The sequence below is a fragment of the Leptodactylus fuscus genome, chromosome 1, assembly GCF_031893055.1.
Source record: "Leptodactylus fuscus isolate aLepFus1 chromosome 1, aLepFus1.hap2, whole genome shotgun sequence".
NCBI classification, from domain to species: domain Eukaryota; kingdom Metazoa; phylum Chordata; class Amphibia; order Anura; family Leptodactylidae; genus Leptodactylus; species Leptodactylus fuscus.
This window is the reverse complement of record NC_134265.1, coordinates 207,556,977-207,571,562: the sequence shown is the minus strand read 5'-3', so window position 1 is coordinate 207,571,562 and position 14,586 is coordinate 207,556,977. Positions and strand designations below refer to the sequence as shown.

The 14,586-nt window shown below is 40.0% G+C and overlaps 1 protein-coding gene across 1 annotated transcript in view; it reads left to right on the top strand.

Annotated features, from left to right (window-relative positions):
* Positions 1 to 14,586, top strand: part of GRIN3B (glutamate ionotropic receptor NMDA type subunit 3B) — a 116,920-nt gene that overhangs the window by 52,367 nt on the left and 49,967 nt on the right. The window contains exon 2 of the mRNA XM_075282939.1: positions 1,284 to 1,882. Within this exon, the coding sequence (XP_075139040.1) occupies positions 1,284 to 1,882 (599 nt within the window). The remainder of the gene's footprint in view (positions 1 to 1,283; positions 1,883 to 14,586) is intronic.

The following is a 14,586-nucleotide window of genomic DNA, read 5'->3' as shown; positions in this document are numbered from 1 at the left end:
AGCTGAGTCAGGTCCATGCTTAACAATAGAAACAAAAGGGAAAAAAAACTCCACAGGGTCTTCCATTCGATTTTTAGTTGCTAATTCATAGTGCAAGTTTGCTTGGTTAGAGGATTCTTGAAGATACAGACAAAAAGAGTGAAAAGGAAGATAAAGGTTGCTCTCAGCTTGGAGCACTGTATCGAGGCAGCCACTCAGTGCGGCGCCATCTTTAAATCTTTAGTTAGCCTGTGATCCATGATTATGTATACTGGGCAGCTTTATTCAGACCCTTGACTTTATACTTGATATCCGTTTATGTTCTGATTCTGCCTCGGACATGACTTCCTGGTACTGACCATTAGCCTGGACATTTATTCTCCTGATTCTGATCTGCCCTATAATCTCATTATGGGATCTGGCTTTGATTTCAGTTAGTTTTAACATTCATTTCTTGTACAGTTTCTGGTGCAAAAAATGTCTAACTTTCAACTGCTATGTTGTCCATGTTATATTGTATATGGTAAGTTACAGTTTTGACACATATCTTGTTTTACCAGATTTAATGTCTATATAATCAATGATTTTGTAGGTTTCAAACTCTTTGTCAGAAGTAGACCAACAATTATAAATATCCTCTAGCATTATAAATCTTAAAATAATGGTTTAGGTTCAGTATTTTTCGAAATGGGAGGGGAGTTCTTGGTAAACGGATTTTCCAGGACTAAATAATTGATGACCTATCCTCTGGTGAGAGCTGCTTCCACTTCACCGGTAATGTGATGTACATGATCACATGACCTGTTTGCAGCTAAGTCCTATACCAAGGACAACTGCTATATAATGAATGATGCTGCGCTTGTCTGAACAATGTGGTTTCTTCAAAAGCTGATTGTTGGTTGTGCATGTGTCAGACCACCACCAATCTGAAATTGAAGACCTATGCTACAGATAAGTTATCAAAAATTTAGTGCAGAAAATCCCCTTTAATGGTCATTTTTTTTACTATAAGATAACCTGGTCACAGTCTTGTTTCTAATAAGACTGAGACCATACAAAGTTCCTGTACTGGAAACCGATCAAGACAAAAGTCAGGAATAAGGTGGCTAAAGAAAATGTTGAAAACTATACAACATTTTTAACTTATTTATATTTGCAAAATGTTTAACTTTTAATTGTCTACAAATTTAAGCATGGTTATGTTCATAGGAAAAGCCCTTGCATGTTATATATCAGCTTCACAAAGTTACAGATGTTCAAGATGTGACGTATCATATAAGCTAATAATACTTGGTTCTTTCTAGAATCCCTTCCACCTACTCATGGATACTCGAAGCTCTGTGGTTTCTCTCATGGAAATTTTAAGCAGTGTCTTACAAAACAGCAGCTGGGAGGAAATTTTGGTTATCACCTGCCACCCATGGGAAACCAGCACCATTCTTCACTATCTGACAGCTAATACTGATATGATGACACGTGACATTCTCAACATTCGCTCACTCAATGACTCTGCAGTGGGAACTTACCTGAACCATCACTTTGAAACAATAAAGAGTCTTGAGATTCCTTTACTTCTGCATGGGTGTGATGCACATAGATCTTCTTTAGTATTCAAAGCTGCTCGTGACAGTGGATTGGATCCACAAGAGTTTCATTGGATGGTTGGACAGCCTCTAAATGTGGAAGAGATGCAGACAGATGGGATGCCGCCAGGGTTACTGGCTTATGGAGAAGTCAGCCGACCAAACTTGGAAAAGTTCATAAGAGATGCAGTAGGGTTAGTTACCCGGGCAATCTCCAGAGCAGTGCAGGTGAGACCAGATCTTGCTCTTATTCAGACCATGGTGAACTGCAATGACAAACAGACATCACAAACAGAATCTTCTGGTATGTACTTGTCTAGGTGAGTTACAGTCTTTATTATGGATTGGATATCAAATAACAAATAATATAGTGAGCATCCGAGATGTGGGCATTAAATTGTGTATATTCTTTTTGACACCATATAAAACACTGAACAGCTACAGTAGCTAGCACAGATTATTCATGTAAATTATAGGCATATATATAGTTATATAGGGATTTGTGACCAGACAGAACCTGTTGTCAAGGCTTCTATTACATGCAGTATCAAGGAAATGTCCATGGAGCTGCATCTACGATGTGTCTGGGGGTAATTGATCTCTTGTATTTGTATAATTAGTACGGTTGAAAAGACGTGTCCATCAAATTCAATGACAGGCATGTAAACTGTTGTGAGCTAACTCAACCATCCCAACACTCCAATAGAGGTCAGATAATCCCCTCTAAAGTAGACCTGTACTATACAGAGAGAAACTATGGCAACACCAAGTTTAATGGGACTGACCTCATGAAATTAAAGAAGCTACCCATAATAGGAAAAGAAAAGCGTTAAAAGAGAAAACAAATGTGGTTAAGAAAATGTAATCAATAGCAAAAAGGAAGATTTTAGGCAAGACATCAGTGACAAGGCATTAATATACCTACAAAGAAATGAATACTTTCTGGAACACACAGTTACACAAAGACAACAGGGCAGGAAACAGCCACCTATAAAGTATAGAATACTGAAAGCAGTGCCCAGTTCAAACATAACCTTGGTGGAAAGTAAAAGGCCATAAAGAAAATGGGAATTTCTTAAATTGCTCACAGTGCAATCTTAGACTGAGGCCATACACTGCAGAAAAGCTCTAGTTCAAGTTACTTCTAAGGCTGAGGCCCCACATTGCAGAAACGCAGCTTTTTTTTTTTTGTTGCAGATTTTGCTGCGTTTTTTGAGCCAAAGCCAAGAATGGCTACAAAAGGAATGGGAAATCTATAGGAAGCTCTCATACTTCTACCTTCTGCTTAATCCACTCCTGGGTTAGGCTCAAAAAACAAGCAACAAAATCTGTAACAAAAAGCTGTGTTTCTGCAACTAAAGGAATGGGAAATATAAAGGAAGCACTTTTAATTCTTTTTTTTTTTCTTTAAATGTAGATTGTGAGCCCCACATAGAGCTCACAATGTACATTTTTCCCTATCAGTATGTCTTTGAAATATGGGATGGAAATCCATGCAAACACGGGGAGAACATACAAACTCCTTGCAGATAGTTTTTTTGCCCTTGGCGGGATTTGAACACCAGGACTCAAGCACTGCAAGGCTGCAGTGCTAACCACTGAGCCACCGTGTGGCCCCGGAAGCACTTTTAATTCTGTCATATGCTAGATTCACAATTAGCTTTACCTTTAAAAAAAATGCAGGAAAATCTTCACCAGAAAACGCAGCTTTTCTACAAAATGTGGTTCACCTCAAAAATGTAACCCTGTCCATAGGAGAGAGTATAGGATGCAGATTAGTGGTAGCAGAGATACAGATATAACAGAGTTAGCCCAAACTTCTTAACCCAAAGTTAATGGGAAAACATTTATATGTGCATAGACCAGTACATTTGCACTGAATAGTTGGTAAACTATTGGGCAATATCACACCTGGTAGTAGTTTCTTAGTATTGCAATGAATTTGATATTTCTTGACTTTTCATAAGCATTTAATATAGTGACACATGAAAGACTAATACATACAATGAGAAGGCTTGAATTTGGGAAAAAGTGTACATAGTTTAATAGTAGATGAGGTTGGTTAAAGAGACAGATCCTTCAAGTCCAACCCATAACCTACAGTGCTGATCCAGAGGAAAACAAAAAAAAACCTCTAATGCTAATTGGGGAGTAAAAAAATGCCTCCATTTTGACAATCATTATAAAACCCTGGATCAACTTGTCCTTACCAAAATCTAAAACCTATAACCTGTAATATTGTTCTGTTTGAGAAAAGCATCCAGACCTCTTTGTAATTACACAATGAATCCACCATCACCACTTCTTGGGGCAGTTATTTCCATTCTCTCTTTTCTCATAGTATAAAATCTCCATCTATGTTGCTGGTGAAACCTTCTCTCCTCTAGACGTAGAGGATGTCCCCTTGTCACTCTCACAGGCCTAGGAGTAACAAGGCCATTAGAAAGTTCTTTGAGCTGTCCAGTCATGTAAAATTGACTTTGTTCTTATGGAAGGCTATAGTTCTAAAGAGGTCTTGAGTAACTATAAAACGTAACATTTATTAGGGGCCACACGGTGGCTCAGTGGTTAGCACTGCAGCCTTGCAGCGCTGGAGTCCTGGTGTTCAAATCCCACCAAGGGCAAAAAAAATCTGCAAGAAGTTTATATATTCTCCCCATGTTTGCATGGATTTCCATCCCATATTCCAAAAAAAAATTAAAAAATAAAAAACATACTCATAGGGGAAAATGTACATTGTGAGCTCTATGTGGGGTTCGCAATCTCCATAAATAAATACATTTAAAAAAAAAACTTTTATTATAGATGCCAAAAAAAAAAAGTTAACTTGATATGTGTGAACAATTCCCACTGTGCGCCCTCCCAGAGCAAGTTCAGATATAACTAAGTATGACACAACAGTTACAGCAATGCCTCCTTTACTACACATACAGTCCTATGAAAAAGTTTGGGCACCCCTATTAATCTTAATCATTTTTAGTTCTAAATATTTTGGTATTTGCAACAGCCATTTCAGTTTGATATATCTAATAACTGATGGACACAGTAATATTTCAGGATTGAAATGAGGTTTATTGTACTAACAGAAAATGCGCAATATGCATTAAACCAAAATTTGACCGGTGCAAAAGTATGGGCACCTCAACAGAAAAGTGACATTAATATTTAGTACATCCTCCTTTTGCAAAGATAACAGCCTCTAGTCGCTTCCTGTAGCTTTTAATCAGTTCCTGGATCCTGGATAAAGGTATTTTGGACAAACAATTCAAGTTCAGTTAAGTTAGATGGTCGCCGAGCATGGACAGCCCGCTTCAAATCATCCCACAGATGTTCAATGATGTTCAGGTCTGGGGACTGGGATGGCCATTCCAGAACATTGTAATTGTTCCTCTGCATGAATGCCTGAGGATTTGGAGCGGTGTTTTGGATCATTGTCTTGCTGAAATATCCATCCCCGGCCTAACTTCAACTTCGTCACTGATTCTTGAACATTATTCTTAAGAATCTGCTGATACTGAGTGGAATCCATGCGACTCTCAACTTTAACAAGATTCCCGATGCCGGCATTGGCCACACAGCCCCAAAGCATGATGGAACCTCCACCAAATTTTACAGTGGGTAGCATGTGTTTTTCTTGGAATGCTGTTTCTTTTTGGACGCCATGCATAACGCCTTTTTTTATAACCAAACAACTCAATTTTTGTTTCCAAAATGAAGCTGCCTTGTCCAAATGTGCTTTTTCATACCTCAGGCAACTCTATTTGTGGCGTACGTGCAGAAACGGCTTCTTTCTCATCACTCTCCCATACAGCTTCTATTTGTGCAAAGTGCGCTGTATAGTTGACCGATGCACAGTGACACCATCTGCAGCAAGATGATGCTGCAGCTCTTTGGAGGTGGTCTGTGGATTGTCCTTGACTGTTCTCACCATTCTTCTTCTCTGCCTTTCTGATATTTTTCTTGGCCTGCCACTTCTGGGCTTAACAAGAACTGTCCCTGTGGTCTTCCATTTCCTTACTATGTTCCTCACAGTGGAAACTGACAGGTTAAATCTCTGAGACAACGTTTTGTATCCTTCCCCTGAACAACTATGTTGAACAATCTTTGTTTTCAGATCATTTGAGAGCGGGCTGTCCATGTTCGGCGACCATCAAACTTAACTGAACTTGAATTGTTTTGTAGAAAGAAATGGTCCAAAATACCTTCATCCAGGATCCAGGAACTGATTAAAAGCTACAGGAAGCGACTAGAGGCTGTTATCTTTGCAAAAGGAGGATGTACTAGATATTAATGTCACTTTTCTGTTGAGGTGCCCATATTTTTGCACCGGTCAAATTTTGGTTTAATGCATATTGCGCATTTTCTGTTAGTACAATAAACCTCATTTCAATCCTGAAATATTACTGTGTCCATCAGTTATTAGATATATCAAACTGAAATGGCTGTTGCAAACACCAAAATATTTAGAACTAAAAATGATTAAGATTAATAGGGGTGCCCAAACTTTTTCATAGGACTGTACAAGTTCTCAAAAAAAAACTTGTATGCAACTTCGTTCATATATGAAGTTGTGTTCATATGAACATGTCAGCTCAGTCTAGTAGCATCTACTGGGACCAATAGTATAACTCCATCATATCCTAATAACACTCTCAGATGGTGAGACGGGTGAATGATCAAGTTTAGGGAGTATAATATTAATGCATTGGTGATATATTCATCTTGTGGAGAAATTCAGGGAAAATCTTTGAACAAATTTGTTACCACTCTCAATAGTAATGAGTTGGACCTCCATTTCACCTGCAAATGGGATCAGAGATCTTTTAGAAAAATTATTTTTTGTCCAGAAAACCCTACTAATATAAAGGTGTCAACGTGTCAGAAAGACATTCTAAGTGGACTGGATCACTATACAGTCATGGCCAAAAGTTTTGAGAGTGACACAAATCTTATATTTTCACATGATCTGCTGCCCTCTGGTTTTTATGTGTGTTTGTCAGATGTGAGAGAGTCGATTCCCTTGGTTGAGAAGCAACCTCACACATGAATGGTTTCGGGATGCTTTACAGTTGGCATGAGACAAGACTGGTGGTAGCGCTCACCTCGTCTTCTCTGAATAAGCTGTTTTCCAGATGTTGCAAACAATCGAAAAGGGGATTCATCAGAGAAAATGACTTTACCCCAGTCCTCAGCAGTCCACTCCCTGTACCTTTTGCAGAATATCAGTCTGTCCCTGATGTTTTTTTCTGGAGAGAAGTGGCTTCTTCACTGCCCTCCTTGAGACCAGGCCTTGCTCCAAGAGACTCCGCCTCACAGTGCGTGCAGATGCACTCACACCTGCCTGCTGCCATTCCTGAGCAAGCTCTGCACTGCTGGTAGCCCAATCCCACAGCTGAAACACTTTTAAGAGACGGTTCTGGCACTTGCTGGTCTTTCTTGGGCACCCTGGAGCCTTTTTGCCAACAATGGAACCTCTCTCCTTGCAGTTCTTGATGATGCGATAGATTGTTGACTGAGGTGCAATCTTTCTAGCTGCGATACTCTTCCCTGTTAGGCCATTTCTGTGCAGTGCAATGATGACTGCACGTGTTTCTTTAGAGATAACCATGGTTAACAGAAGAGAAACAATGATGCCAAGCACCAGCCTCCTTTTAAAGTGTCCAGTGGTGTCATTCTTACTTAATCATGACAGATTGATCTCCAGTCCTGTCCTCATCAACACCTACACCTGTGTTAATGGAGCAATCACTGAAATGATGTTAGCTGGTCCTTTTAAGGCAGGGCTGCAATGATGTTGAAATGTGTTTTGGGGGATAAAGTTCTTTTACTAGGCAAATATTGACTTTGCAAGTAATTGCTGTTAAGCTGATCACTCTTTATAACATTCTGGAGTATATGCAAATTGCCATTAGGAAAACTGAAGCAGTAGACTTTGTAAAAATTACTATTTGTATCATTCTCAAAACTTTTGGCCATGACTGTAGATGGGTTGTACATTACTCTCTGAGGACAATTGGTTTTTTTTTTTTTTATGTCTTGCCTTCCTATAGAAAAAATACAGGATGTACTTAGATACCTTTTGCAACCTTTGTAATATATTGTATAAGCCATTATTATTTGTACACATTGAGACAAATCAAACTAACATGCCCTCTGGACTTGAACTTGGTAGGGCATAATGTTTAGTGAATTTCAGGGCTTTTAGTGTTAAATACTTAACTTTGTTGCAGAAAATACACACAGTGATGATCCTGCCCTTGTTAACACTAAAGAAAGTTGAATTGCAGTTAATGTAATTAAATGAACCAGTTAATATACAAAATAATAAAACTCTCCCCATTAATGTATAAAATATAAAAAAAAAATTAAAAAAAACTTGAGTCTTCAGTAGTTGATACCTTTTTTTTAATGGCTAACTCATAATGATGATAGATTACAAGCTTTCGAAGCTCTTGGCTTCTTCCTCAGTTTTATTTAAAAACAATTTCTGAAGGATGCATATTTATGTACAAAAGGACACTAAGGAATAGAATTTTAGGAGGGAGAGTGGAAGAAGGTTATTGGTACATACAAGTAAACAATTCATCAGTTCGCAATGTTCTTATCAGTTCAAAGATTCGTCTTTTACGGCTGTTTCAGTTCAGTGATTTCTGTAGGATGCCATGAACCCATGTGACAGATTCATCCCTTCCTGGAATGTGGGAAACAAGGTCATCAGCTTGTACTCTTAAATCCTTCTCTTTCCTGGATTTAAAATTCCCTCTTAAAACCAAAATTTTAATGTCATTGGTGATATTACAATCTTCATTGCAGATATGTTTTGACACGGGAAGGTCCATTCTTTGTTCTCTAATTGTATGATGGTGTGAATTCATCCACATTCTAAGTTTCTGACCAGTCTCTCCAACATATAGATTTTCAGTGGAACACTTAGTGCATATTATTAAATACACTACATTAGGTGTGTTACAGGTGAAGGTACCTTGGATCTTATATTCCCTGTTGGAATTTGGTATCTTTATCTTGTCAGTGGTCAGTATATGAGGGCACGTTTTGCACCTTTCCTGTCCGCACAGAAATGTTCCTGTCGTGGTAGGAGGTGACAGTGAGCTGCTAATAACCATATTCCTGAGATTTGGTGGCGGTCTATAGCACAGAAGAGGGGGTACGGAAATATGGATTTTAAACAGTCGTCTTTTTGCAGTAGTGTAAATTGCGTGTGATACCTCTCAGCACCTCCAGGTGTGGGTTGTACGTGACGACCAGGGGCACCTGATTTGTTTTCCTGTTTGGTATTTTTCAATTGTTCTTGGATGGTAACCCTGCCTCAAGAATGTGTTTTTGAGGCCCCCAAGGTGTTTGTCTCTATTTGCAGGGTCTGAACATATGCGATGGTATCTGATAGTCTGGCTGTAGACAATGGAGTTCTTTATGTGTTTAGGATGAAAGCTATCCCATCTTAGGTAGGTAGGGCGGTCAATTGATTTCCGATACAGTGATGTCTCAATTTTTTTGTCCTGTATCTTGATGACTGCGTCCAGGAAGTTTATTTCAGTGAAGGAGTAATTGAGTGTTAGGTTGATGGTGGGATGGAACAAGTTGAAATGTTCATGAAAGGTTTTCAGTTGTTGTTCAGAACCAGTCCAGACCCAGTCCTCCTCCATCAGAAATTGTTTTTAAATTCACCTGAGGAAGAAGCCAAGAGCTTCAAAAGCTTGTAATTTGTCATCATTATTAGTTAGCCATTAAAAAAGGTATCAACTACTGAAGACTCACAAGTTTTTTGTTTTTTTATATTTCCTACCCACTGGCTAACACGGTACAAGAACAAACGTTTTCCTTACAGTAATGTATACTCATATTAAATAGGTAGTGTAATTCAGCATAGAAGCGTCCTCATACTCACATGTATTTTCATGACATGCATTGAAAATGCGTGTGAACTTGAGGATGCTTCAAACGTTCAGTGCAAAGACCTACAGTGGGGGCAAAAGGTGGGTACTGTAATGGATATGGGATCGATTTATTTTTTTTTATTTCCCCCCCCCCCAACTCACTAGCGTATGGTCTCAAACTACAGTGAACCTATGATCCAAATAAACACATAATACTGTATAATGCTCAATTTATGCACACAATAATGTGTGTGAAACATGACTGCAGCATCCAAGGGGTTCTGCCATCGGAGTGTGCCAATATGCATCTTCTGCAGCCTGGGGTCAGGCCCCCAGCACCTGGTTGATCCTGCCCAGAACAGAGAAAGTCAGCCTATGAGGAAGTCGGTATCTGCATAAGCAGACTTCCTCTATAAGCTGCAATATACAGTCTATAATGCACTGATCACTGGTTCAGATCCTCGAGTGGGACATCACTAATAAAAAAAAAAAAAAAAAAAAAAAGCAGTGTTCTATACCACTATACAAGCTCTCTGCAGCCAGGAAATAGCTGTTTTCTATTGCAATTTGTCGCAAATGAATTTGGATCGAATTGTATCGGAAAATTTGGCGAACCTGCCAAATCAAATTTTTAAAAAATTAGCTCATTTCTAGTTGCAGGCCTCAAAGCAGCTGCTACAACAGCAGTTTTGCCACTGTTCAGCACCAAAATTTGTTTCAGGTCACACAAGTTTGGTATGAACCACAGCTTAAATCTTTCCAATTTCTAGCTCTCTAAACAAACACAATTGAAATTATGTCAAATTGAAAGTGACATGTAGGTCTATGCAAAAACAGATGTTCACTCCTTCCCAACGTCTATCATACTATTACGGCGGATGTTGGGGTCTTTAACCCCTTCCCGCCATGGGCATTCTTGGTGCTGTTAGTTGAAAAATTTGATTCATCATCCTTTAGATACTGTACTGAGCCTGGCTGCTGCTTCTTTTACTCCTCCTGAAACTTGTGGCAGAGGAAGTGGAGCACTGACTCAGTGAGTTAGACTGGGAGTTGGCAGTTGTAGTGGTCTCCCTAAACACTGTGGAAAGCTGGGTATACAGACTATTCTATTAATATTCAAATAGTTCTTCTCTTTGGGAAGCAGGGACGAATTTCCCCATTTTGTTTTTATAGCGATGGTCTAAAAGCACTACCATCAAGTACTCATCCCTCTGCTTGATGCTACTATGTATGCAGCAGAGCATACAGCTTGCCATTGTATGCACGGACAAAGGGAGCTGCCATGGTTGGTGTTTTTGGCTAGTGTGGTTGTCGTCATTATTATCATTATCTTCATCTTGAAATAGATAACAATCAGCTTCCACCTGTAGCTTTGCCTGTGACATATTAAGGCCCCCCTCTGCATCCAAGGCAGAGTCTTCCTGTTCTTCCAGTGTAGGAGTCCTGGTGAATATGGAGGAGGAAACGATTCAAAGAGAAGGATCCAGAGGAGGTGGATGGGCCCTGCATGGTGTTGGAATTAGGCCTGAACTAGCACCTAGCCTTGCTATGGTTATGGATTGTGGCTACTGCCAATCAAAACATCAACCCAATGGGCTGTGAAAGCCATGCATTATCCTTGTCCATAATTACTGCTTCACATGTCCCCAAACTGACATATCTAGTCTAGTGGGAAAGACCCACGTTCTCTCACACATGATAATATAAAGCAGGGACAGCTTTCATAGTGAAATACTGACGAATAGGTATCCTCCCTTGAGGTTTCAACATTCATCAGTTAGTAAAATTTAGTGGAATCCATTAAGTGGTACTGCAGCAACTGTTACCCTGAATCAATTGCTAGGCTCTATCTGAAAAGAATCATCATTGACAATGTGATCATCATAATCTTCATTTTCAAATACATCATCATGGCCATGCATATCCTCAGAATTTCCACCTCAAAATAACCCCCTAGTCATCCTACCAGAACAACTACCAGTAGTAGTAGCATTACCAGACCCCCGCCACTACTCCCTCCACCAAATCTTCCTCCTCTGCTTGCACACAGTGCTAACTGTTCTCACCCAGATCATTAAAAAGCTGAGGAAGACTTCTCTGACTTTAACAAATATGCCAAATCACTACCAGAGACCTGTGTCAGTGAAGAATGTGAGTGAGACATGGTTGAGAGTCCAGAAACACCGTGCAGTACATTACATGTTAACTAGGAAGAGGAGGAGGAACACACAGAAGCCTGACTCAAGATCACATCGCTCTCAGATGCAATATACTGTGACTGAGAAGAATCAGCTAAATAATTTTAAAAAGACAAAGTTGAAGCGTACTCCAAAAAGGTTATACTTCTTAATAATTTCATTCTGTTATAAATGCAACATTTCAGGTTGGGCATCCCTAGTCAGGCAAATTAAAGTAAATTAGCAGAAAATAAGGATCGGATGAGTAGCTTAAGTTTAGGCCTGGTAAATCCATTGTGTAGACTACTTGATCACACACCGAATGATTAGACCCTATTATAGTCCTGTTGGCACAAAATGCTGTGTGTTAGCCACTCGTTTACATACAGGAAGGACCAGAGAATCTAGTATGACGCTTAGGTACAGTGTGTGTATGCCAGGGTCCAGGAAGTTTCACGCACTGCCCAGACACATAATTTTCTGCTAATTTACTTTCATTTGCCTTAAGCATTTCAACTGGAAGCTTTGTATTTATAAGACAATTAAATAATTAAGAAGCATAACTTTTTAGAGTGTGGTTCAACTTTGTCTTTTTTGCTGAATCAAGTGGAGAGGTGTTCAACCCCTCATAGACTGTGTAGAATGTGCACACTTTGATCACTCATTACCTGAGTACTGCCTAACCTAAGCTTTTAGCTAGAAAACCTCATCTTCATTCAGGAAGTACAACAATCCGTGGCTAGTGGCAGTGCCACCAAAACAAGGATAAGTATTGCTCTTGCCATTCACATTCTTTTTATTAGTTTAAGTCAGGGGTGGGCAATTAATTTCCCATGGGGCCACGGTTCTAGAGGGCCATGCGCGTTGCGGCAAATTTAGCTCCACCTACTTCACTGACTCCGCCCATTCTCCATCATTTTTCCATGTGTCCCACAAAGTAAAATCCTCCTACAGTCACCCTAACATTATACACCCCCACATTATAATGTTTCCCTCCAAATGCCCACAGTATTAAGTCCCTCTCCTGGTGCCCCAGTATAAACCAGCAGAAACTATTGGGGACATTAAACTGGGGGCAACTAGAGGCAGACATGTCCCCCTCCAGCTACCCCCCATGGTTTAATATCCTCCTCCAGCTGCCCCAGTTTAAAGGGGTATTCCCACATAGCATACTCACCAGTCTTCACTACTGTAAAATTTTTTCTTCCTGGTTTCTTGCATCATTTGGTGAGCGGGGTTTCACGTGCAACCTGCCGTTTAGCTCTGCCCCAAAATTAACATGTAGCTCCGCCCAACACATGGCGTGATCCTATGGGGCGGCTGAAGGGCCTGTGATGTCATCAAAGGTCCTCAAACAACACTATATGCACAATATTGGACTATGAAGTACAGGCAGGAGCAACTCCATTCTGTGTTACATACAGAGACTGCCTGTCTCTGCCATAATGAACACAATTGAATTAGCTAACCTGATAACTGAGAGAACAGAAGACGTTCAGAAATGAAAGCAGCTCCTCTCCTCTATTTGAGTGCAGGGAGGTAGGTCACGTGGTGTAGACACAGGAATAGCTAGAAACACAGGCTCGCTCCTGTGCACTTAGCCCCTCCTCCCTCCCCCCTGAGAGCAGGCAGATACATCACTTGACTTTTGAGCAGATAAGTCAAGGGCTGTGTCAACAATGAATTGAATAAAGTAAGATAGTGGACAAACAAAGCAGTTTTGCTGAAGCAGTTTATTTAGGAAGTGTCTTACATCCACATTAACAAGCAGTATAGATAGGATCCTTGTGATGGGACAACCCCTTTAATGTCACCCTCCATCTGCCCCCTAGTTTAATGTCCCCCCTACATGTGCATTAAGTTTAACTGCCCCTAGTTCCCCCCTCTTGCTCACACATGCTGTCTCTTCTCTCTTTATCATTCAGCAGCCCCCATTGCCGGCAGCTTGCAGCAAGCACACAGTCCTGTGTGGCTCCGCCCACTAACAAGTCATAGCCTATCCTGGTGATAGGCTGTGATGACATCATCGCAGGTCCTTGAAAAACCTTCCACTAGCTATGCGGGTCAGATAGAAGCAGTCAGAGGGCCGCACATTGCCCAGGTCTGGTTTAAGTATTTGCTCAATGTTTTGAACTTTTGACTTTCAAGTTCCATATCTCACCATCCACCACAGCTTCAAACATGAGACTTCCATAATTTATAGATAGTCCTCTTGGCTATCTCATACATAGATTTGTTTTGCAACTATTTAGCATACGATTAGTTATGCAGATTCTTGTCAAATAACTGCATTGTTACAGTTTTGCTTCTGGCGGTTTAAATCTTTTCCTTCTTGAATTCAAATTACAACTCTATTCTCACATTTTCCTAATAGCTTATTGTATTACAAGATTGATTCCCAAACTAAAGGTCACTAGTACAAATCCAGGATGGTTACACAAGTCATCTGGAATGCTGGCCAGAAAAAAGGTGAAGAAGCCTTGACTTCAATATCGTCAAAAGAATTCTCAGCTCGAGCTTGCAAAATAACTAAGAAGAGTGCACAGTGTAAGATTGGAAACAGGTGATTTGGAGCGATGAGACAAAAGTCAATAGACTGGGCTCTGATGGTTGCAAATGGGTCTGGAAGAAACAAGGGAAAAGAGGGATAATGGATCGAGAAACTGGAGAAACTAGCAAGTTCGGTGGAGTAAGCCTCATGGTATGGGGTTATTTCACAGCCAAAGGAATTAGATACTTGACCAAAATTGATGGTGGTCTCAATGCTGAGCTATATGTGAGTATCCTAAAAAATGAGTTACTTCGCTCACTCACATACTATGAGTATGGAAAGGATGGCATAGTGTTCCAGCAGGACAACGACCTGAAGCATATGTCAAGATTAACGAAAAAATGGTTTACTGATAATGAAGTGTTGGGTGCTGAATTTGTCCTCGGACCTCAAACCAATTG